The 24,514-nt window shown below is 34.3% G+C and overlaps 1 protein-coding gene across 1 annotated transcript in view; it reads left to right on the top strand.

Moving 5' to 3' along the window:
* The window catches only part of LOC129220230 (cytochrome P450 2J4-like), a 43,388-nt gene that overhangs the window by 12,874 nt on the left and 6,000 nt on the right, over positions 1–24,514 (top strand). Inside the window, exons 3-6 of the mRNA XM_054854595.1 lie at positions 11,088–11,194; positions 14,757–15,064; positions 16,786–16,907; positions 17,848–18,103. Of these exons, the coding sequence (XP_054710570.1) occupies positions 11,088–11,194; positions 14,757–15,064; positions 16,786–16,907; positions 17,848–18,103 (793 nt within the window). The remainder of the gene's footprint in view (positions 1–11,087; positions 11,195–14,756; positions 15,065–16,785; positions 16,908–17,847; positions 18,104–24,514) is intronic.

Consider the following 24,514-nt stretch of genomic DNA (forward strand, 5'->3'; position numbering starts at 1 on the left):
AGTGGAGCCATGGTTCCATCGATATGTAAAACTACAATATGACGAGCAAAGATGGCAACAGCTATTTCGGCAATGATAAAATTTGTATTTCTCTAATTTGGCATGTTCCACGACGATATCATAATACTTCAAAAATAGAGTCAATACAAAGTTTTACACTAACGTTTTGGCATTTACTGTTGTTAGTTTTGTTCATTTAAAAGTAAAAGGTCGAGAAAGAAAACAGAAAATGGAAAAGAATTCTGTATCTAGGGTGCAGGACAGGTTAAATCTAGTTTTTCTGACTTTTATTCTGCATGGCGTGGGTACATTGCTTCCTTGGAATATGTTTATTACAGCTCAGAGTTATTTTGTGGATTTTAAGCTAAAGGTATCTAAAGAAGCATCTAGTTCCGAAAAGGAGTATAGAGAGAACTTTTTATCATACATAGGTGTTGCTTCTCAATTGCCTAATCTGGTTTGTAGTGCTCTCAACATCTTCGTGCAGTTTGAGGGTGATAGTGTTACATTCCGAATAATTGCATGCCTAGTTACTGAAATTGTCATCTTCATCCTAACAATTATTCTGGCTATGGTAGACTCTTCAGCATGGGTAGGTGCTTTTTTCTACGTAACCATGATATCTGCTGCCATCCTTAACGTTTGCACTGGAATCTATCAAAATAGTTTGTACGGAGTAGCGGCAAAACTTCCAATGAAGTACCCGATGGCCATAGTTCTTGGATCTAATGTCTGCGGCACACTTATTTCTTTCATTTCACTGATTTCAATAGCAGCTTCTCCAAATCTAAGAACGGCAGCAATATATTATTTCATCACCGCCTTGTTTGTACTTTTAGTTTGTATCGACACATACTTTGCTTTGCCATTAACACGTTTTTACCGTTACCATGACAAGCTAGCTCAACAAGCTGTCTCAAAAACCAAAACTATCACCGGAAAACCTCCATACTTGAAGATATTTGCAAAGATTTGGACTCAATGTTTCAATGTCTTCTATGTGTTCTTTGTCTCTCTTACAATTTTCCCAGCGATTCATGCTAATATAAAGCGTGTGGATCCCAATTTTTTCATCCCCGATATTTATTACAGCGCAATAACTTGTTTTATCTTCTTCAATTCTTTTGCTATGCTGGGGAGTTTACTTCCTAACTGGATTAAATGGCCTGGACCGAAATATCTCTGGATACCTGTTGTTTTACGAACACTCTTTATACCATATTTCATGCTGTGCAACTATAAACCAAATCTAAGGCAAATTCCTGTGGTCATAGATAATGATTGGGCTTACATGGTGATGGCTGTCTTACACGGCTTGAGCAGTGGATATTACAGCAGTCTTGCCATGATGTATGCTCCTGCCTGTGTGAACGCAAAACACGCTCCCATTGCTGGAATGATTTCAGCATTATTTTTAGTCCTTGGCATTGTTTGCGGGGTCAATTTCACGTTTTTTATTGCTTGGTTGATTGAAACCAAGTTTTAGATTCAAAAAATTTGGCTATGTATGTGTGCTTTAAATTTAAAGAACTTTTTTACAAAAACTCTTAAAATAAACTCAAATGAGTTTATGACAGCTTTTTCTCTGTAATTGCTATTTACATTAAGTTTTAAAATTATGGAACAATACATTTTATAGCAAATTGATGATACTTCATGCACATACCAGATTTATAGTTTTTTTGCGAATCTTTAATTTATGAAAAATATCAATAAAGACTTTTTAGTCATTGATTATAGTACTATCATCATTCTTGTTATATAAGTCTAGATTTTAGAATAATTTATCTGGATTTTAGAAGGTGATTTTTTCATTCTTATCTGAAAAAACTCCATCGGGAAAAAAACATTCTAATAGATTTTTTTCTCTTCATATTAGTGCTAACAAAAAGAAAATTGATAGTGGAAAATTTGAGCTTGCGGTGCTGCTCATTGAAAACAGGCTATTTTTGATGTGAATGATGTAGCTTGCCACTTTGAGTGACATTTTCATTCACAGAATTAATATTTACGCTCTGCAATTGTAACCCATTAAAAAGAGCTATTTTGTTAATAGAATTACTAAGTACGAGTATTAAATGAGTTCTGTTCAGAATAGATGGCAACTTAAAATCCAGAAAAAAAAATCCACACCAAGATTTGTCAAGAGTTTAAATACATACTACACAAAAACTAATGACCTTTAACTAATACAAAGAATGCTTTTGAATCTAAAGCATGGCCCCACTAGAAGGCGCTGACGCTTATGAAGTGCGCCCATGTCTAAAGCTTAAAGCAGGAATTAGTAAATGGAAGGAGCTAGTCCAATCATTGGCTAAGCAAAAGCTTGGGCAAAGAGCTCAAGTCACGTGACTTAACAACGACGAATGGTTGACACGTTTTGCGAGAAACTAGCGAAAGAAACCTGATTTCTTCCAATGCCTTTTTTTTTTAATCTATCACATAATTAGGGGTCTTTCCTTCACGAATGAAAGTCTTCACTCTCTCCATTTTATCTCTCTTCAATGGTCTAAAGACTTTCAAGAGCTAAAATTTAACATTTTCTTGTACTTTTAGACTTTTTCAATGGCTTGATATACTAGTATTTGCTTGCCGTGATTACTTACTTTCCTATGCATAAACTTTTTTTTTTTTTTTTTTTTTTTTTGGCAGCGTGATAAGCGGATACACGCTTTGATTGCTTGGTTAATAATTTTGATAACATGTAACAAATTTCATGATATAGTAGTCCCCCCCCCTCTCCCCTCCCTGCCAGAATGGAATAGTTTTTGCAAAGACTTTGGCGACTATGCTTAGAATATCAAAAACCAAAGACTACTAAAAGGTTTTTTTCATTCACGAGCTAAATTAAACATTATTTTGCTACAATCTATCCACCTTTATCCAGTGTCACCCCCCCCCCCCCCCCTTATCTAATGGTCAGAGAAGTCTAACTGCGATGGGAAGATCCCGGGTTCGAATCCCGACTCGGGTATAGATATACTTTCTCTCTCCTGTCCATCCTTTCTGTGAATGTGTTGTTACACTGTGAATGGTTGCCTACCCTATAAACGGATGTGTGTAATGTGAAAGTCGGACTTCACACCAAATTACGGTACAGTTGGAAAAGTGAAGCAACACACCCCAAATTGCAAGCATTGCTGGCACACGACAACAACAATCTTTATCCAGTCAATATTATTCTTGATTACACTATAGTGAATTAGCGTGGTTTGGGGGAAACTAGCACAACGAGGAACATACTAAATTAGAAAATCCATCCTTTCTGTGAATGTGTTGTTACACTGTGAATGGTTGCCTACCCTATAAACAGATGTGTGTTATGTGAAAGTCGGACTTCACACCAAATTACGGTACAGTTGGAAAAGTGAAGCAACACACCCCAAATTGCAAGCATTGCTGGCACACGACAACAACAATCTTTATCCAGTCAATATTATTCTTGATTACACTATAGTGAATTAGCGTGGTTTGGGGGAAACTAGCACAACGAGGAACATACTAAATTAGAAAAATGGTTTCCCATCACTGAAATTGTTGTTGTTGTTGTTGCTCCCAAACATTAATTTACATTTTAATGTGACGTTTCATGCTGGTTAACGAGTAGGGTCGTATCGCAATTGGGTGCCATGTCAAGTAATCCAAAGTTTTTTCCCTCACCCTTTTGTATTTCTTTGAAATTTAGCTGATCGATTGTACCCTTTGAGGTAATCAAAAGTCCAAATTTTTAGATTTTTATCTCTATTATTTTTTTATTTATGACACTTTGATTTTTCGAAAAACCCTCTTTTTTTTCATGGATGCTGGAACATAAAATGGACGATAACGCAGCACCAAATATAGATAGAAAGATTTTGTAAAAAGCATTTGAAAGTACATTAGCTGCTGTTTAATGTGATATGCAACATGACTAATTTCAAAAAAATTTTAATTTTTAAAAAATGAAATTTAAATTTTAAATTTAAATTTTTTAGAAAAGGTATAATGAATTTTTTTAAAAAAATTCTCAAAAATTTGTGTGTATTTTATCTTCATTTGTGCAAAGTTTCAAGTTGGGATCTCAATGGGATCATATTTTTATGAATTTTTAAATAAAATTTGACTTATGAAATAATGACATTTTTCAGCTTCTAACTAGTTAAATATGGGGTTCTCTTACTGGGGATGGTCTAGTAAGTAGTAATTGATCCTGACTATGTTTGAAATGAGCTGACATGAATTTGTAGATTAGTACCCCTCCCCCCCCCCCCTCCGCCACGCCACACACCCACTTTTTATCTTTTTTTTTTTTTTTTTCAAAACAGTATTCAAAAAACTGGCACGTAAGAGTTATAACCGTAATAAACTGGGGCGTACGCTGCTAAACATCAGTAGTGACTAAAGCTTATAAATGGGGGAGGGGGTGTCATAAAAACTAAAAGTTATAAAAACTTTAACAGACAAATAGAACCACTAATTTACAGCTTTTTTTTTTCTTTCGGAAACTGGGACGGTAGGGGGAGGGGACGGAGGAGGGGGAGGCAATCTGGAATGAAACTTAACAACATGGAAGGTTATGCTCAAACTTGCAAAATTTGTTTGATCTATAACTGCTTTTAATATATGTATAAATAGATCTCTCTCGCTGCATTGCTCTCTTTTACAACTGAAATTAAAAGAAAGCTAGCATTAAAGAAATGAAAAAAACAGCTGCACTACAAATGCTGTAGAAAGACATTTAGTTTTATGCGGACAGACGTATGATCTAATACTTAGATTTATTTTTAGTTCAGTGTGAAAAGAATGAAACACGGGGGGAAACACTCCTATTTTGCTATGATCTTGGGGCAAACTATTTCTTTCCTCCCTCCAAAATTGAAAGTTGTTGCAGGGGTAGGGATGAATAAAGCCCTCGATCCGTCTCTTAAGTGGCGACACACTTTGATCCATGCACTGCGCGCCGCTTTCGACTGCGATTGGAGGCGGGCAGTCACGTGGGTTCAGTCCGCCATTTTGTGTCGTTGCCTGTGTGATTTCACTGTGCGGAATACTAGATATTTTCTCTTTGCTATTCGTATTTTTCATCAAACGCTATCTTTAATGTGAAGATGCCTTGGTGTAGTGCATTAAGATATTCTAACAGTTCAAAATTACTGTATCGAAATACATTGAAAGATTATTTATGTATTTTAAATATTTTCATCAATACTGCTGTGCAATTTCAAATACTTTTTGAAACTCTTGTTGAAATTGTAATATTTTTTACTTTTCATGAAACTGTCTGATGGTTTGTTAATTTTCATGGGATAATAAGGACATTCACTAAAATCATCATAAATAATTCCTTCAAATATTGTAAAGCTCAAGTATGTAACGGCACCTAATAAATTGCTAGGTGTAGTAAAATATTTGCCCTGATTTTAAAACTGATTTTTCTGAGTTTAAGATAACAAAGCCGTCAAAATTTAAATATACTAATTATTTTATTTATTTTTAATTTAAATTTTCTATTGTTTAGTTAGTCTCAAAATGTCTCAATAACTGTAGCGAAATTATTTTAAGAACACGTCGTTTTGCTTTTAATTGTGTCATAGCCATGAGTTTCAGTGTGTTGCCAAGTTAATTATTTATCTATTTTGCGCAAAAAATTAAGATATTAAAAGTATGAAATTATTCATTAAAAAAAATTAAGCTTCTTTGAGATTATAGTAACATGTAACTCAAGCCAATTTATATAATTACGTGAAGTTTTTTTTCTTGCCCGGAAAAAATCTGTTTTCGTTTAACTTTTATTTTAATGTGAAAAACTTTTTAATAAAAATATATATATATATATGATTTATCTCAGTATCTGTTAATTTATAAATTCATTATTGCTATTTATAACATATCGTCACAGATGTAATCTGCACTCTTTTATTTGAATTCCTATTGGTATCAAATAATTCAATTATTATTATTTTTTTAATATTGATTTAAAACTGTTTACATTTTATTATCAGTTCGTTGAATTTTTAAGAACTAGTAGTATCCTTAAAAATCAGGTTTAAATGAAAGGCATTTTTTAATGTAAAATCGTCGTGAGAAACAAGAAAGTGTTGGTAAAATGTAAAAAAAGAAAAGAAAAAAACATGGAAGAGTCCTGCTGAAAATAAAACCTTATTAGTTAAAAAAAAAAAGAAATTTTGCAATTCTTTAGACGTGAATAATTTTTCATAAGAAAACTACACACATTAGAAAGATAAATGATACTGCTTTGCATGAATAAGTTCAAACTGTTTCCCACAAATAATTTATGACATAATTAATTTAGCTCACTACTGTTCTACCAAGTAGTGGATTTAAGGGGGGGGGGAGGCAGGAGGCCTATGCCCCTCCCAAAAGGATGAATTTATTTAACTATTTTAATCACTATTTTTTAATTGACTTCTCCATAGCATTTTTTATAGTTAATTAAACAGAACACAAAACACACATAGAGCATTTTTTGAATAATAGCATTTTTGTTTGCAAAAGAAATCATACTGGAATCCTAGAGTGGCAGAATACATTCATACATTTAACTCGCTGGTTTTGAATTCAAGGGAACGTAATATTGCGATTCGTCCATTAATTTTTTTTTTTTTTTTTTTTTTTTTTTTTTTTTTTTTTTTTTTGATGGAATCAATAACTAACATTCTTCAAAAAATGTGCAAGCGTGCCTAAAAAAATTATTTTGATCCAGGATGCTATTTGCGAAATAATAGCTTTTTCTTTTTCAGCTTATAAAAAATGCAAAATGAAAGAAATCATATCGTAGTTTCTTGAGAAAACCATGATATTAATGGAGGCGGCATGCAATATGGATATGTTATCTCAACTGTATCATGGCTTCAAGAACAATAAGCAACTGTTTCGAAATCCACACAGAAATTGTCCAGAATTTTTCAGTAAAACTTATATGTTTAATTGCTATGATTTTCTTAATTAAATAATATTTTACAGTTAAAATAGACTATAAAATAATATTAAAAACTCAAATGAGGTATGGGTATATTTTTTTATTGAATAACCTTGCCCTCGTGTTATAATCATTACGACATTGCTCCTAAAATTAAAACCGCTAATTGTATAGCATTTCGGTAACATTATTATGGTTTAGTATTTAATTGGCTTGAAACGTTAAAGATGTTTTACGTCCACATTCAAAGTATATTGGTACATAATATGTATGTACTTAGAGGTGGATCATTAGTTTAAGGGATCCTAAAAAAATTTAAAAAAAAGAAATTTTAAAATAAAGTAATGAAAACTTTATTATTAAACATCGTATGTGGTAGGGGGAAGGAGGAGGTGCTATTCAATATCCCGGGCCCCCTCCGAGAGATTTTTTTGCATCCGCCCCTGGTCCTACTACAACAACTTTTTAATAATAAAACACTTATTCAAAACACTTCAAGTAATTTGTAACTCAGAAGATCTATATTGGGGAAAAAAAGAAATTACTCTTAAAAATGGTCGAACATTTCTTCAAAACACCTTTTTACTAATATTCGGTTTAATAATAAAAAAAAAAAAATATTTTACTAAGGTAAAATTCAACATTTTTGTGTGTTTATTCTCAGTTACATAAGTTACGATTAAAAATCTGTAAACATTCGTTGATAAAAAGGTACTTTTCAATGAGCGAAACTCTGTATTTTTGTACTGTTGAGATAGGGAGAAAGTTGCGGAACGACACAAAATGGCGGACGCTGGAGCGTGTCGCCACTTAAGAGACGGATCGAGGGCTTTAGGGATGAAATGAATCACAACTTTCCTTATCAGATAGTGAATTAATTAAGTACGCTTTTGTGAAGTTCGGATTGAAAAAGAAACACTTGGTCTGATAAAAAAAAAAAAAAGCATCAGGTGAGGCGTGATACTAGTATAGTGTTAATCGTATGTGTGGATGAGTGGGGGGGGGGATGTACTTCGTCCTGCTTTAAAGAAGAACATTTACCAGCTTTGAATATGTTTTCTATTCATTTTGTTTTATTTTATTCATTTATTTATTTTTTCCATTTTGAAAATAGTTTTGAAAAAGAATAATAAAAGTAGTGGTCGGGGGGGGGGGCTTTTTCTTATTTTAAAGAACATTTACCAATTTTTAATAAGTTTACTATTCATTTTAGTTTTTTATTTTATTTTATTTTATTTTTTTAAACATTTTGAAAAGTTTTGAAAAAAAAAGATAAAAAGTGGTTGCGTGGCGGGGGGGGGGAGTACTAATCCACAAATTCATGTCAGCTCATTTCAAGCATAGTCAGGGTCAATTACTACTTAATCGACCATCCCCAGTAAAAGAACCCCATATTTAACTAGTTAGAATCTGAAAAATGTCATTATTTCATAAGTCAAATTTTATTTAAAAATGCATAAAAATATGATCCCATTGAGATCCCAACTTGAAACTTTGCACAAAAAAAGATAAATTACACACAAATTTTTGAGAATTTTTTTTAAAAAATTCATTATACCTTTTCTGAGAAATTTAAATTTAAAATTTAAATTTAATTTTTTTAATTAAAATATTTTTGAAATTAGTCATGTTGCATATCCCATTAAACAGCAACAAATGTACTTTAAAATGCTTTTTACCAAATCTTTCTATCTATATTTGGTGCTGAGTTATCGTCCATTTTATGTTCAAGCATCCATGAAAAAAAGAGGGTTTTTCGAAAAATCAAAGTGTCATAAATAAAAAAAATTATAGAGATAAAAATCTAAAAATTTGGACTTTTGATTACCTCAAAGGGTACAATCAATGAGCCAAATTTCAAAGAAATACAAAAGGGTGAGGGAAAAAATTTCCTGAATTTTGGATCACTTGACATGGAATGACCCAATTCGGGATTATGAAAATTATAATTTGAATTGAGGACGTCAAAATTCAAATGAATTCCAGAGGCTTGATGCTGGATGTTTTTTGTTTTTTTATTTAAATCTTTTAATATTCTTTTAACATAATATATAACTATCAGCTTCAAAACGAAACACTTGTTACTGGTAAGTGCAGCTAACACTGATTATCGCGCTTAAAAAAGAAGATACCGTGTTTGTTTTGAAACAAACCTATCTTTGCCGTACGCAAAAATTTAATCTCTCTTGCCACGTCACGTACCAGAACCACATATTTCATTGTTTTATTTTTAACCTCCGACGCAGGTTGCGTCTTCGAATTTCATTAATTAAGGAAGATATTAATTAAAAACCTCTAAAAGGTTTTTTGCAATTTTTGCAGTGAAAACATATTTAATTTATTTTTAATTTAGTATCAAAATGAAGTGTATTTTTTTCTGCGTCTGGTAGAATATGTTTGGAACTTTCATGTTACATAGAATTCGAATTATAACGCTTATTAAAGCAGATTTGAAATACGGCTAAGCCTTTAATCACGCAATTGGTACCCGAATTCATTATTGGACGACAAGGAAATTAAAAGCAATAATTTATAATTTTGATCTGTTGCCAGTTTCTATTTGGTAACAAATAAAATACTAGTAATTGATTTTAATAGTATAAGGCATTGAAAAGGGTTTTCAATATTTCCTCTTAATTCTACATTTGCCACTCAGTCGAGGGGCGGGCGTTTTAAATTTTTAATTTCAGTTATTGTGAAAAATTCCGCTGAAAATCATGCTAGGTGAGACACAATTTTAGAAAAATGGTTTCAAATTTTTTGTATGTATTTTTTTCTGTATTTCTTTGTTTCAATAAATCAGAGTTACTTTTAGAGCAATGTTGCAGTGTATAAGGCAGTTACCATTGTAAACTAGGTACTTTTAAGCTGTTAATCGTTGTCAGTTACCCTCTTGTATTCAACTTCGTCAGCTTGAACAAGTCACAATCACAGAGTACATTGAGTAAAATAAAAATTGAAATAGAGAGGTCGCACGTCTGTGTAAAAAGAAGAAAAAAACTGAAGCCAGAATTATGGGATACATCGCTGCGAAAATGGGTGGAGCTATGATAGCCGGTCGCTTCGCGAGAATAGTTACCACCAGTCTCACGAAGAGACCGAATTAAGTAAGGCCCCTATATAGGGACCTTACTCTCGGGGGGCGGCTATAGAATAAAGTATATATAGCAGCTCTCATTTAAGATTGATAAGAATTAAAATTACATAACCTTATGTGCTGTAAATAATATTAAAAATAATCTTTATGATAAGTGTACTGGTAGATACCATCCATAAAATCTTTATCTTTACTACCGCATCCTAATCACCATTTCTTTTTTCATGGATATGCCTCGTATTACCAATTCTAAAAAGTCACCAGTCATAATATGACAGCTGCAAATTTATCGGCCATTTGTAGAAACAAGAAACCCAACGAGTCGGAATTCGTGATTGCGAAAACATAATTTGAATTCTAGACGTCAAAATTCAAATGAATGCTGGATGCTGGGTTTTTTTTTTTTTTTTTTTTTTTTTTTTTTTTTTTTTTTTCATTATTGTCATCTATTTTACTTTAGCTTTATTGAACTAAGTTGCGTCTTTGTTTTATGCTGAAAACAAAGCACGAAAAGAACCTTGAATTCCAACAATTTACTATTGTTTGTGAGGAATCAAAAACGTTTTGTAGATACTGAGGTATACCTGGCCACGGTAGAGTTATCTTTACGATCTGCTACTTCTTAACACCTTGGCGGCATTGAACCAAAGAGCTATTTACTGTATCTTCATCACTTAAGTTTTTACAAGAAATAGAAGCAACTGCACAAAGTTTATCTGCATTTGAGTTGCTGGGAACTGAGTTTTCCTCTTTTCTAACGGCCACACATTTTATATACGATTCAAGGATAGCACTTCACTGAGCCAATGAATTATATATTTATCCCAATATCTCCCCGACCATTACCTACCCCACTCTTCTCTTTTCCTGGTAGCTCTTTCGTGTAGCATAAAAATAACTCATTCAAAAATAAAATACAATATTAAGCTGCAGTAGGGCAACAGCAAATAATTCTTTTTTTTTTTTTCTTTGACATCTATTGTACGTTAGTGTTATTGTACAAGCTTGTTTAAGTGCTAATTGGAAATGAATGCTAACCTTCTTAAGTATCCTTTTCGTTTTATTTTCCAGGATTCATTAAGGCCAATGGAGAAGAGTGGGTTGAGCAAAGAAGATTTTGCCTTTTTGCCACAAGAGATTTGGGTCTCGGAAGAGGACCATGGGAAAATCTTATTATGGTGACTGTGATGAAATAAATAATGTCAAGCGTTCCCTCACAGCAGAGTTTCCCAAACTGTGGTCAGCGGATCCCCGGGGGTCCGCGAGTCCATGCCAGAGGGTTCGCGGTGCTATTCAAGTAAAACATTAAAAATAATTGAGATTGAAGGACGAGTAACGATATTTTAGTCCAAAGAGAAAGCACATTTATGAGGAATAAAAAAGTTCTTGCAAGTACATGCAGGACACAACAGCCCTTCCCCCCTCCCCTCGGAACTCTCGGAAGTAAACACACTACACATTACCGTATATACTCGCGTATTAGTCGATTCCACGAAAAATGTCAGTCCCCTACTTTTAGAAGGAAAACCGGGGGAAAATCGCGATAAATTGAGCCTTTTTACTTTCAGCAAAAATCTGAAACCTTTTTAAGAGACATCATCGGGAACATATCAATGTTTTGTTCAATAACTTCAAAAGTCATTTTTATTAGTAAACTTGTTGCAGAAATTTGGTGATGACATTTTTATTCCTAATTGAATTTCAAATAGAATTTTAGTTCCATAACTCAAAATAATGCAAAAAATGAAAACCAGACAAGGGCTCTGAAAAATATACAGAACAATGAATAAATAAATTTAAAGGGAAAAAAGCGTAAAAATATATTAGAAAAAAAATATATTTAACTCTGTCAAATAATTTTTTTTGCGCGCCGAAAGGGGGGGGGGGGAGATCCGCGAAGTTCGTAATTTTTCCGGAGGGGGTCCGCGGCGTTCTGAAGTTTGGGAAACTCTGCCTCGCAGGATGCGGTGTCAGATTCGAACTGATTTTGGGGTAAATGAGTAGGAGGTTTTAAAACTCCAGGAGTCGCATATAAACAATCTTTACTCGGCAAGAGATCTTGTAATAGTTTTAGGACTATGGATTGTCCAATCAACGTAAATGCGCCGACCATGTTTTGTCCCCATCCAACACATGTAAACAGATTTTGTTTTTCAGAAAACCAGAATTCAAGCTTGGATGTTCTTATTTTTCCCTTCGAATAATGTCTAGAAGAATATCTTGTTTCGAAATGAAACAATAATTAGAGCATGCAAAAGGAGTTAGATGACGCATTTACGTAATATCCAATTAGCAGTCTCTAACTTTTTACATGGTCTCTAGCAAAGTAAAGGTTGTTAATATGCGTCAGGGTCGGTCATTTCCCCTCTGACTCCGCAGCCCTGTTTACTCGTTAAATTCCCAATAAAACTTATTTATTACTAAATTTTACCAAATACATTAAAATAATGACCTTGGTAACTTTGGGTAAATATCTACGCAAGGCAAGTTTTGGAGTAATGTAATTATCAAAATAATTCCAGCAGTTTTAATAAGGTAGAGTGTTTTTTATTTCTTGAGCTAAGAGAACATTGCAATAAATACTGTAAGAGCTCTTAGCGTCTTTTTCAAGTGCGTGAAATAACTACACTCCATACTCCCAGTACAAGTTGGAAACACGTAGGAGCACTTTAATTCAGAAAAAGTCTTTCAATTGCTTGAATGTGCTCTAAAATGTGTTCTGAATGTGCTCCGTTGAAAAGGAAGTGTTCTGAAATGTGCTGTAAATTTTGTCTCCCGCTCAGGATATTTGTAAAATGTAAACTTTAGAGCACATTTCGGATTAGATTGGGGAAACATTTGAGAAAAGTTTGGGAAAACATTTGGGCACATTTGTGAGACAATTGCTTTCTTTCATGCTAATATAAATTCAACAGCTTTCTTTAACTGCCAGTCAAAAGAATATCTTAATATGTTACGACTAGAAATGTTATTGCAATTAATCGGCTAGTGTCACGAATTCCATTAAAAAGGATGACTTTTCCTTGTCGAAGAGTCGAAGACCGTCCAATGCCCGGCCCCCGGCAGTGGTTGACAGCTACCCCGCACCCCGCGAGATTGCTGTAAAACTAACAGCATAAACTAGTACTAGTATAATCAAAGAAGTGTTTCATGAGTACTTCAACTGTTGTGCTACAACGTGCAAAAAGAAGAGACATGAATCAGTATTTTAAATAAAAAGTTCTCAAATGCGTTCCCAAAAGTGTTTAAAAAGTGTGCTAAGCAAAATAAGTGCTCTGAGAAGAGTTTTGAAAGCTGTTTCAAAAAGTTTGCTTTAAAATGTTCTAAAAAACGAAGAAGTTCGGACGATTTCTAGTATATTAATTGAAGTTTTCAAAATATTTGTAAAATTAAAATCAAAAGTATAGCCATAATCTCTTTTTTTTTCCTACAGAACCAGAAATTTCGAACTGTTTTAATGAAAATGCGAAAACGAAAACATTTCCGAAACACAAATTTCGAAATGATTTATACATAAAAATTTATTTTTTAACTTTTCCTGTTTACAAAAGATATGATGTGTCAGGTGGAATAAAATGCTCATAAATAGAGCATCTTCAACTTAACTAAGCTACGCCGTATATCGTCTGACCCCCCCCCCCCCCCTCCCGATATTTTACGTTACAACCAGGCCCATCAGAAAGTTGTCTTTCATTTCTCATGAAAATTGGCTAAATTTCGACTTTTCTGAAAACTTTGGCAGACTTTCACACTTCATATCTTGATAACGGAGACACGAGTGCAAATTATTTATGCTTCCAAAATCATGTTTTGCTATGCTGTTTCAATTGCTACTTTTTTATTATTTTTTTCTCTTTATTACACTACCATATGGTGTTCTGGTTAGAGGAGTTTGAAATGCAATAATTAACTAACGTTCAAGCAAATACAAAGACACTATGCACCTTTGCGATTAAAAATTCCAACTTATAACGTCACTTTCGCTTTATTATTTCTACTTGCTTGTTGAAATTTTCTACCTCATCGCTCCAAAAGATGTATAACTTCAAAGAAATGAAGCAACTGAAACTTACCCAGATGTAAAGATAAATCCTCCGAAATTAGAGCTGCTTTTGCTTTATTAATTTAAGATTGACGAAATTTCGAACGACAAATCAAGGTGAAGAAAAATAAACTTTACTTTTATAGGCAGAATAAAGCATGTGTTAGCAGTGCATAATTAAAGCACACACACACACAGGTTGTGGCAAAATTCTACAAATGAGCGTAAATTAAATATTTTTAGACAAATTTGAAATAAAAAATATTAATTTCCTGTCTAGAAACATGAGTTTGAGAGCATTCCAGTTTTAAGCTGTTTTAACTGAAGCTCTGAATCGCAGAATAAAGTAGCGACACGTCCGACATCTTGGGGCTAAACGATGTTTTCTTCCTATGTCTGCTGTGGCTTTTGCTCATTGATCTTATTAACTATACGTATGTTATTCCACAATCATGAATCACCACAATCAAAAACCAAAACTCGTTACTTCACCATAGCAGACATAAGAAAGTGGCATTTACTCCCAAGATGGCGGACGTAACGCTAATTTAGCTACGATCTACGACTTTAGTTTTAATGGCATTGAAATCACAAATTTATTTATCTGCCACACTTACACACACACTTTCAAAAAAAATCGGAGCATTGTAAAAAAATTTATTCAACGAACTTCTAAATCTCATTTCTGTCCTTAACAGGAAGAAGTCACTGCCTTCACCAAGCAACTTGAAAGTTTTCAAGGACACCCAACTGAAATTTCTCACAATTTGAGCTCCTCCATATCCTCCAACATCATTTCCTTGTTGATTGGTCGGCGCCTGGACAAAGAAAGAGAAGCAGAAAAAATCCAGATATCTGTCCAGCACTCTGATGTAGCTTTCACCTTCAACGGTCCTTCAAACATAGCATCCGTCATGCCGTGGCTTCGAAAGTACCTGGAATTTTTTAAAATAGCTGGATATGACAGAGCAGCCAAAGCCATTAGCAAATTTGATTCTTTTATCAAGTAAATGAATTCTGCTTCTACATATACAGCGTGCCCCCGTTTAACTTGAAAGACCTCTATTTTTGCAGCCGTTAGTCCTACACATACTCTCAATTGTAAAAACGATCAAGATAACACCTAAAATTAAGAGATTAAAACATCAAGTGAAAAAAAAATTAGTGTTTTTGGAAATGAAAAAATATTTTCAGCCCTAAAAATACCACTGGGTTAACGGCACCAGTAACAAATAAGGGTCCAGTAACAAACAGTCATAAGTTTGGAATTAAGTAATGAGCCTTTCATACGGGTAAAACTGATGTTGCTGTGGCCCATGAATTTGAATATGGTGCAACCATCTAATGTTTATCAGAGTGAATTTTATGAGACAATTGGTATTTACAAGGCAGTGGTGAAAAGTCATAAATAGCCACCACGTAGTCAGCTGGTGTTTCATGTTCATTTGAATTTAATAAGGCTTTAGTTATAAAAATAAAGAACTCTTGCACAATTTGAAGCGTAAAAGGGAATTTCGTCCATTACTCATACTCATCCTTTCCTCACCCTGCCTGTTACTGGGTACCGTCAGATTTTTCGGTGTCTGTTACTGGGGGTCGGACCTTTTTTCGAAATTGAGCAAATAAAAATAGAACTACAGTAGAGTCTCAAAAATCCAAGGTAATTGAGGCTCACGTCACCTAGGATTACTGAAAACTTGGATTATCCGAAAAATGCTTAGCAATTGAAATTTTCACCATTTAGCGATATAAAGATGTGAACAGTTTACTTCCTTTCACAATAAAGAAGATGTATTGTTTTCGTGCAGAATTTATCACTCACATTTCAGCAAATTTTCCATTTTAAGTATAACTAAATGTTTTTTTTTCTTTTTTTCATGATGCCTAATAGTGTTTTGGTGTGTAAACATGTAGACAACCAAAAAATTTTCATTTTGACTGTCTCCAAAACCATTTGGATCAGTTTTGTGACGACATTTGTATATGCGTATATTAGTTCTAGTACCTCGAACAGCACAAACATTTTAAGTTACAGAAAGTTAAAAATTCGTAATCATGACTCGTATGGTCCCGAGTTGGGCACTTTTCTTGTTAATTGCGATTAAATATTCCAATAACGATTTGTTCTTCGTGCCAAAACAAGTTATAGTATCTCCAAGGCATCTATTAAACCATTCTCTATAATAGCCAATTAATATTTATGGGCAATTGGGATGAGGTACACCCACCTTCAACTACCTTTTATGTCTTTATTTTATGTAGTAAAGAAGTTTTACAGTAACAAAATGTTTCAATTTCCAGATTTTAATGCAAATAATTTTTAAGCTATTAAAAATAAAGCCTGAAAATATAAAAAGAGCACCTCGAATTAAACGAAACCTCCGACTTTTGAGACTCGGATTTTCGAGACTCTACCTAATTCAGAGGATCCAGCCAAACGTTCGATGAGGTGTAGTAGCGTGAGAGAAAAATAATTTAAAAAGTCTAAATATATTAAAATGCTCAGAAAATTAAGTTAACCTGAGAGCGATGTCTTAACCTGTTACTGGTGCCGTTACCCTACTCTCAATTGCAAAACTGATCAAGATAATATGTGAAGTTAAGATATTAAAAGTTTTTAAGTGCAAAAAAAGTTAGCGTTTTTGTTAGAGAAAAAATATTTTTAGCCCTAAAAGTACCACTATGTATATATATCTTCTTTTTTTTTTTTTTTTTTCCTTTTCCCAGAGAGGAAGTTGCAAGACATAAGACATCATTAGATTACAGAAACGTTCATGACTTCATCAATACTTACCGAGAAAAAATGAGTGAAGTTCTTCCTTCAGAAAAAATAAAGCACTATTTTACAGGTAAGAGATAATGTTCGTCCAGAGCTAATCGAGAATGCATCTCCTTGTGACAGTTCATTGAGCTTTCATATTCGAAGTCGAAGTCAAAAGATAATTTTAAATTAAAAAGTTCTTCCTCAAAGTGATTTGCATGGAAATTGATGACTTTTTCTAATTAATTACAGAATGCAGTATCTTTATCTTTACTAATAATAAAGCTGAAAGTCTCTCTGTCTGTCAGGATCTCTGTGACGCGCATAGCGCCTAGCTCATTCGGCCGATTTTCATGAAATTTGGCACAAAGTTAGTTTGTAGCATGGGGGTGTGCACCTCGAAACGATTTTTCGAAAATTCGATGTGGTTCTTTTTCTCTATTCCAATTTTAAGAACAAAATTATCATAAGATGGACGAGTAAATTACGAAATTATCATAACGTGGAACCGTAACATGGGTACAAGCCAATTGGCGAGAAAATTCACCATACATTATTTATGAATATACAGGCGGACCAAAAGACCTTTAAATTTTTCTATTACGGGCAAAGCTGTGCGGGTACCGCTAGTTTAAAATATAAAAACATTGGCGTATGATTTTAAATATTACCTAACCCTTTAAAGAGCATATACTTTGCAACAAAAGCATGTTTGCTTTGTTGTTCACACTTTTGTGTTTGTCTTTTCATCCATAAGCGCACTCTTTTTGCATTGAAAAAGGGGTTCCGCGTAATTTCAAAACACATGTATACAGCGTTCTTGCTAATTTGTGCCATCATGCGTTTTTTTTTTTTTTTTTTTTTATATTCTTTTATTTTTCAAACACAAAAGGGCTTTATTTTTTTCCAGTTCTTCGGTTACTTTTAATTGTAGAAAAGAAAACCCAAGCTCAATCCAATATGTTAAATACGATGACAGTTTACATTTAAGCTAAAACTTTTTTTAAAAAAACTTTATTTCTTTTTAGAGGAAAATCTGGAAGGCAATCTGAATATCTTGTTCCTAGGAGCGAGTGATACTATTTTTAGTTCCCTAACTTGGCTCTTCAGACTGATGGCTAAACATGAAGATGTTCAAGAAAAATGTTACACAGAAATAATGGACGTCCTGGGTAAAGAAGGAGTGGCTAGATACAGTGAAAGGCAGAAAGTTCCATATACTTTTGCTGTCATAATGGAATCTCAAAGATTTTCAAGCATCGTACCTCTTAGCACTACTCGATTGTACGTATAAGTATGTCCCTGAAGTTGAACTACATATTTTCATTTTTAATTCTGAGAATTAATATTCCTCAGTGTAACAAATTGGACAAAATAACCAATTTGTGCATAACTCGCTTTTTTATGTGAGTTCATTTTTTATTCATTTCAATTACAATGAATCCCACTTTTAGCAGAGATACGAAATCGCATTAGGGATACTTGATTAACGAATTCATATTAACTTGGGAGTTATATTAATTAGGTATATTGATACCAATTGGGGTTTTATAAGCTCAATTGAGAGAAGGTTGTTTTAAAGAGAGGAAGGAATGCGCAAGAGCGAGCAACGTAGGGGAATATGGGGCAAAGTGAACTAGCGGGGTAAAGTGAAATGGTAAAATATTTACTCCGCTTTTCGCCGAACTTACCTCGTAATATTTTAACTATGTAGTAACATATGTTGTCCATTCCAGTCTAGGAAAAATTACTTCTGAAAATCAAAGCATATGATAATACAAGCAGTTTTCAAAAATGGATACTCAAATTGTAATATTTTGTTCTTAGTCAAAAATTATTTTGATTTTATCAAATGGTGAAATTCTTCTTTTCAACATTTTAAACATTAATTGGGATCTTCTAATACTCGGTGCAGTATTGATTTAGCTAATATTTAGCCTATTTGCGTTTTAAATATTTTTCACAATTAGTCAAGTGTATGCAGGGCAAAGTGGATTGGACAAGGGGAAATAGTTCATTTTGTTTACTTCTTTTACTAATAATTAAGCTGAAATTCTCTCTGTCTGAATGTCCGAAGGATGTCTGGATCTCTGTGACGCGCATAGCGCCTAGACCGTTCGTCCGATTTTCATGAAATTTGTCACAACGTTAGTTTGTAGCATGGGCGTGTGCACCTCGAAGCGATTTTTCGAAAATTCGATTTTATTCTTTTTCTATTCAAATATTAAGAAAATTTTACCGAGCAAATTATCACAACTTGGAAGAGTAAATTACAAAATTATCATAACGTTGAACCGTAACATGGGCACAAGCCAATTGGGGAGATACGAAATTATCATAACGTGGAACCGTAACATGGTTACAAGCCAACAGGCGAGAAAATTCACCATACATTATTTGTAAATACACAGGCGAACCAAAAGACCTTTTAATTTTTCTATTACGGGCAAAGCCGTGCGGGTACCACTAGTATTCAACAATTTACTAAATCAATTACATATTCATTTATTAAATAATTTATTTACATTCCTTTATTTAATATTTCACTTATTAATTCATTCATTCAACATTTTATTCACTCATTAATTTCTCCTCACGCATTAATTAATTAACTTATTTATTTATTTTTTCATTGTTTCATTAACTGTTCATTTAATCAATTATCCTGCTATTTGCTCTTTAATGTGTTTGAAAATATTTTTCGCAATCGAATAGAAAATATTTCATTCGGAAAATATTTCATTTTTCACTTGGCCCCATGAAAAAAAGAAGTGAAAACTTGCCACTTTTTTTAAGGCACACTTTTAATACCAAAAATTAAAAATAATGTTTCAATGCAAGTTTTATCATAAAATACAATGTTCCTTCTTTGTGTACTGTAATTTTCAAAACAGATTTTTAATGTGTTCCCTTTAAAAAAACTTAGTTATCTTAACCATTTCACTTTGCCCCACATTCCCCTACTTAGAGCTTATGAATTAACATTGCATAATATGCGTAAAATTGCAGAAACTAGACTTCACTGCTTGTCATCAAGGTTCACCAGAAGAGAACAAGTTGTTACAGCTCATTTTCGTATTGGTCATATAAGATTCACTCACAAACATCTCTCTTGATGCGAATCTGCTCCAATATGCAACACATGCAATGTCAATCAGACAGTGTTGCAAAACTTCTCGGATTGTCCAAATTTCAATCATGTTCCTTTTAAATTCTTTAACCATTTTAATCCGTCTCTGAAGGATTAATTCGAGGGTACACTCCATCCAAAATTGTTTCCCTACCTTCAAGATATTGATTTTTTTTTCCTTTGATTTAGTGTGCGTCCTCTCTTTTTTGTTCAATTACTATATGAGGTAGTGAGAAGCAAAGGGATGCAAGTGGCAAAATTAAAAATTTGGAGATAACCAGTACAAATGGTAGGTGAACCTCTCCTCTATCTTGGGGCAAGAGATTGTACTAGTAGCCCTGGTAGGTGCTGCTGTATAGCATGATTTAGAAAAAAAATTCAATGAAAGCCTACCTAGGATCTGATCTTTAAACGCGTTTTACTCGAAACTTAACATAGTGCACTTGTATCCCTTTGCTTCTCACATCCTCATATGTGTTTTTATGATAATCAAAATTATTTCTTCGTTAAATCTTTAGGCTTGTTATTAAAAATTTAAAAATTCGTTCATGTGTTTATTTCGACACTAACCTCTTGATGTCCTTTACTCTGAATAAAATTTCCTTTTTTTTTTTTTTTCTTTGGCATTTTTTTTACCTATCGACAATTGTTTGGCGCAGTATATCCTATTAAGGCTCTTGTGAAAATAAACTCAAGTTTGACAAGCTGTTTAAAAATAAGAGGATCAGTAATGTAATACTTTTTTTTTCATCTCTACTATTGCATATATTTTTCTCCACTTTATGGAACTTTCAATGCCAATATTTTCAGCGAACATTTCAATAGACATTGCAATTAAACAATTAAAATCACTGATTCATGGCTACGGGTACGAGGCAGCTCCAATTTAATGAGGAACCACAAGTGTTGGAATCTGATGTTTCCTCAGAAAAACACGCAAAAGAGATCAGCCGACTCTCACATGAGCACAGACGCTGAGCGCATCCGCCCACTCTCGATCAAACGATGCTTCGTCAGTTTTGGTCCACCCAATAGAATCCACAAAAAATCCTACTTATTTCGGTTTTGTACTAAACACGGGAATCAACTGTAGTAAACACATAAATAGCCTCTCTGAAAAAGGAAAGGTGAGACTACAACTATCAAAATTTATTTCTGTCAGGGATTGGGGCGCTGACGCCAAAACTCTTAGAATCACTTATACCATCCTTATTCGTCCAATAGTCCAATATCGCTTCCAGATTTACCTGACTGCTGCTGCTACAAATCTTAAAAAGCTGGAGCGTGTCCAACTAAGTGTAGCTAGGATCATCACTGGACTTCGGCATTCCTGTCCTAATATTGCTCATTACGAGGCTGATCTCCAACCCCTGTCACTAAGAAGGGAAGCAAATTTTGCAAAGTATATTGATAAGCTCAAGAGTCTTGTATCATTTAACAGAACATCAGACTTTTTATTAAACTGGGCGGACAACAAAAGGTTGAAGAGGGATAGCCCTCTTGGTTTTATGAATAAATGGGGATTGAACGAAATTGGGGTAGACCCCTGTACCACTTTTAATTCTTTGGGTAGTCCCACCACATCTCTCAATAACGTGGTTTTTAACGAATTTTTAAATTTGGCTTTTACTAAACAAAACGAGCACAGAGTGCTGCTGCGCAAACTGGCTCTTGAAACAATCAACAATATCCAACCGGGGCTGTTGCTGTTTATACCGATGTAGTCTGGGGGAGCAAATGATTTCCCAAGCGATTTTTGTGATACAATTATGGGAGTTAGTTTTTCTGAAAGGTATTGGCACGAGGAAAGCGAATTTGGATGCTGCCAACCCCGAAAATGGTGCAGGGGGGGGCGGTTATAACTGCGCTGGGGGGCAAGTGGTTTTCCGTTCAATTTTTGTGATACAATTATGGGAGTTAGTTTTTTTTTGAAAGGTATTGACACGAGAAAACCGAATTTGGATGTTGGCAACAGCGAAAATGGTGCAGGGGGACAGAGGCGGTTATAACTGCGTTGGGTAGCAAGTGGTTTTCCGTTAAATTTTTGTGATACAATTACGGGAGTTAGTTTTTATGAAAAGTATTGGCACAAGGAAAACGAATTTGGATGCTGCTGCCCCCGAAAATGCTGCAGGGGCAGAGGAGAGCGGGATTATAACTTCGCAGGGGGCAAGTGGTTTTTTGTTCATTTTTTGTGATATAGTAGTGGAAGTTAGTTTTTCAGAAAGGTATTGGTACGAGAAAGACGAATTTCGTTGTTGTCATCCACGAAAATGGTTGCAGGGGGCAGGGGACGGTTGTAACTGGTGATGAGGGGGGAGGCAAGTAGTTTTCCGTTCAATTTTTGTGATACAATTATGGGAGTTAGTTTTTCAGAAAGGTATTGGCGAGAGGAAAACGAATTTGGGTGTTGCTACCCACAAAAATGCTGCAGGGGTTCAGAGGGGAATTATGACAGCAAACATAAAGCAGTTATATATTCAACATTTCTCGGTTTACAACAAGTTTTCAAAGCTTAAAATGCTTAAATCCACTAATAACATTATTATATCGCATAAACATTCGAATTTAATTGCAGACACATGTTTCAGAGCTATTAAGAGCACCTTTTTCATAGTAAAATATGTGAGTTTATGAATGAAAATTCATCCAGCTAAGGACAATCTTTCCATTGATAAGGGGTTCCTGGAACCAAGTCCATTATTTAGACAAGAAATTGAGGGGGAGTGCCGATTTAAAAAAATTGCAAATTCGTATTTGTGTATTTTATCCTTTTCGCAATATATTCCCTCATCCGTATTAAATATGTAACCTTAACTCAGGTCCGTCATTTGAGTGTCGTGGGGGGGGGAGAGCGGCGATCAATTGCCCCCATGACATTAAAAATTTAATTTTTTTTTGTACACATAAGTAGGCATTGTTTATCAATTGGGGGAGGGCGAGAGGAAATTCAATTGAAAGATTATTTGTTTCTCTAACGAAGCAATTTCTTCATAATTTATGCGCCCACAACAATTTTTTATAGCTTAAAGCACTCCTAAAGGATGCTTATATGCAATTACGAATGTGCTGTAAATATTATAAACCACTAATATTTAACCTGAAGCCTTTCAGTTGTGAGTGGCCTGGAATATGGTACCTATTTTCTTAAGTTACGAAAATGAGCGAAATATATTTAATCTGTATTCAGCAAAATGACAATATAATGAAAAATGAACCTATTAGTTTCTTATGGGCTGCTTAATGTTGTTCTTATTTTTGTAGAGGTGTTTCTTTCGTTTGCTGATTATAAAAAGTATTTTTGAACGAAACAAAATATTTATTCAAACTGTGACATTTTTTTATTATGCCAACATTATAAATTTTAGGTAAAAGAACAGAAAAACTGCACATTTTTCGTTACAAACAGGTGCTAACAAATGAGTTAAATAAGAACAAGAATGTGGAATTACATTTGCAGATATCAACACATAGAAACTAAGTTAAAAATGTTTGAGTGAGAATATGCATTTAAATTAACAATTCAAATAGGTTTTTTACATGCTAAACTCTTTCAGAAGAATTTTGCTATCGAGAATTTTGAACAATAAGTCAGCAAAGCAATACTAATAAATAACACCGAATAAAACTCCGTTTCACTGTCAGATTCATCGGAACTACTACCCCTTTCCAGTTAAAACAGTAATTTGCGTCATCCAGATCTAAACGTTCGCACATGTCCGTGAACGGAAATCCGATGCGTCTGCATTTGCATAAAAGTGTTCAGCATTTACTTTTTTCGCATGAGCATTTTGCCAATTCTAAAATTGCCTGTGGGGCAGGTTCCATTCCGGTCATCTGGGGAACAAATCCCCTCCCCCCTGCCACCCTGCAGTTTTATGGGAGGAAGCAACATCCAAATTCGTTTGCCTTTCAGAAAATTAACTCCCATAAGAGAATCACAAAAATTGAACAGAAACCCACTTGCCCCCCAGCGCAGTTATAACCGCCCCCTGTCCTCCTGCACCATTTTCGGGGTTGGCAACACCCAAATTCGTTTTCCTCGTGCCAATATCCTTCAAAACCACTAAATCCCGTAGTTGTATCACAGAAACTGAACGGAGAACCTCTTGCCCCCCCCCCCCCCCGGGCCGTTACAACCGCCTCCTGCCTCCCTGAATCACTTTCAGGGTTGGCAAACTCCCGAATTCGTTTTCCTCGTACCAATACCTTTCTTAAAAACTAACTCCCGTAATTGTATCACAAAAATTGAACGGAAAAACATCCCTCCCCCCCCCCCCATCAGTGAAGTTATAATCCCTCCAATGCAGCAATTTTGGGAGGTAGGAGCATTCAAATTCGTCTTCCTCATGGCAAAACCATTCAGAAAAACTAACTCCCATAATTGTAGCACCAAAGTTGAACGGAAAATCACTTGCCCCCTCCCCCCCAACGCAGTTATAACCGCCCCCTGACTGCCTGCACCATTTTTGGGGTTTGCAACATCCAAATTCGTTTTCCTCGTTCCAATACCTTTCGAAAAAACTAACTCTCATAATTGTATCACAAAAATTGAACGGAAAACC

Source organism: Uloborus diversus, chromosome 4 (genome assembly GCF_026930045.1).
Source record: "Uloborus diversus isolate 005 chromosome 4, Udiv.v.3.1, whole genome shotgun sequence".
Classification (NCBI taxonomy): Eukaryota; Metazoa; Arthropoda; class Arachnida; order Araneae; family Uloboridae; genus Uloborus; species Uloborus diversus.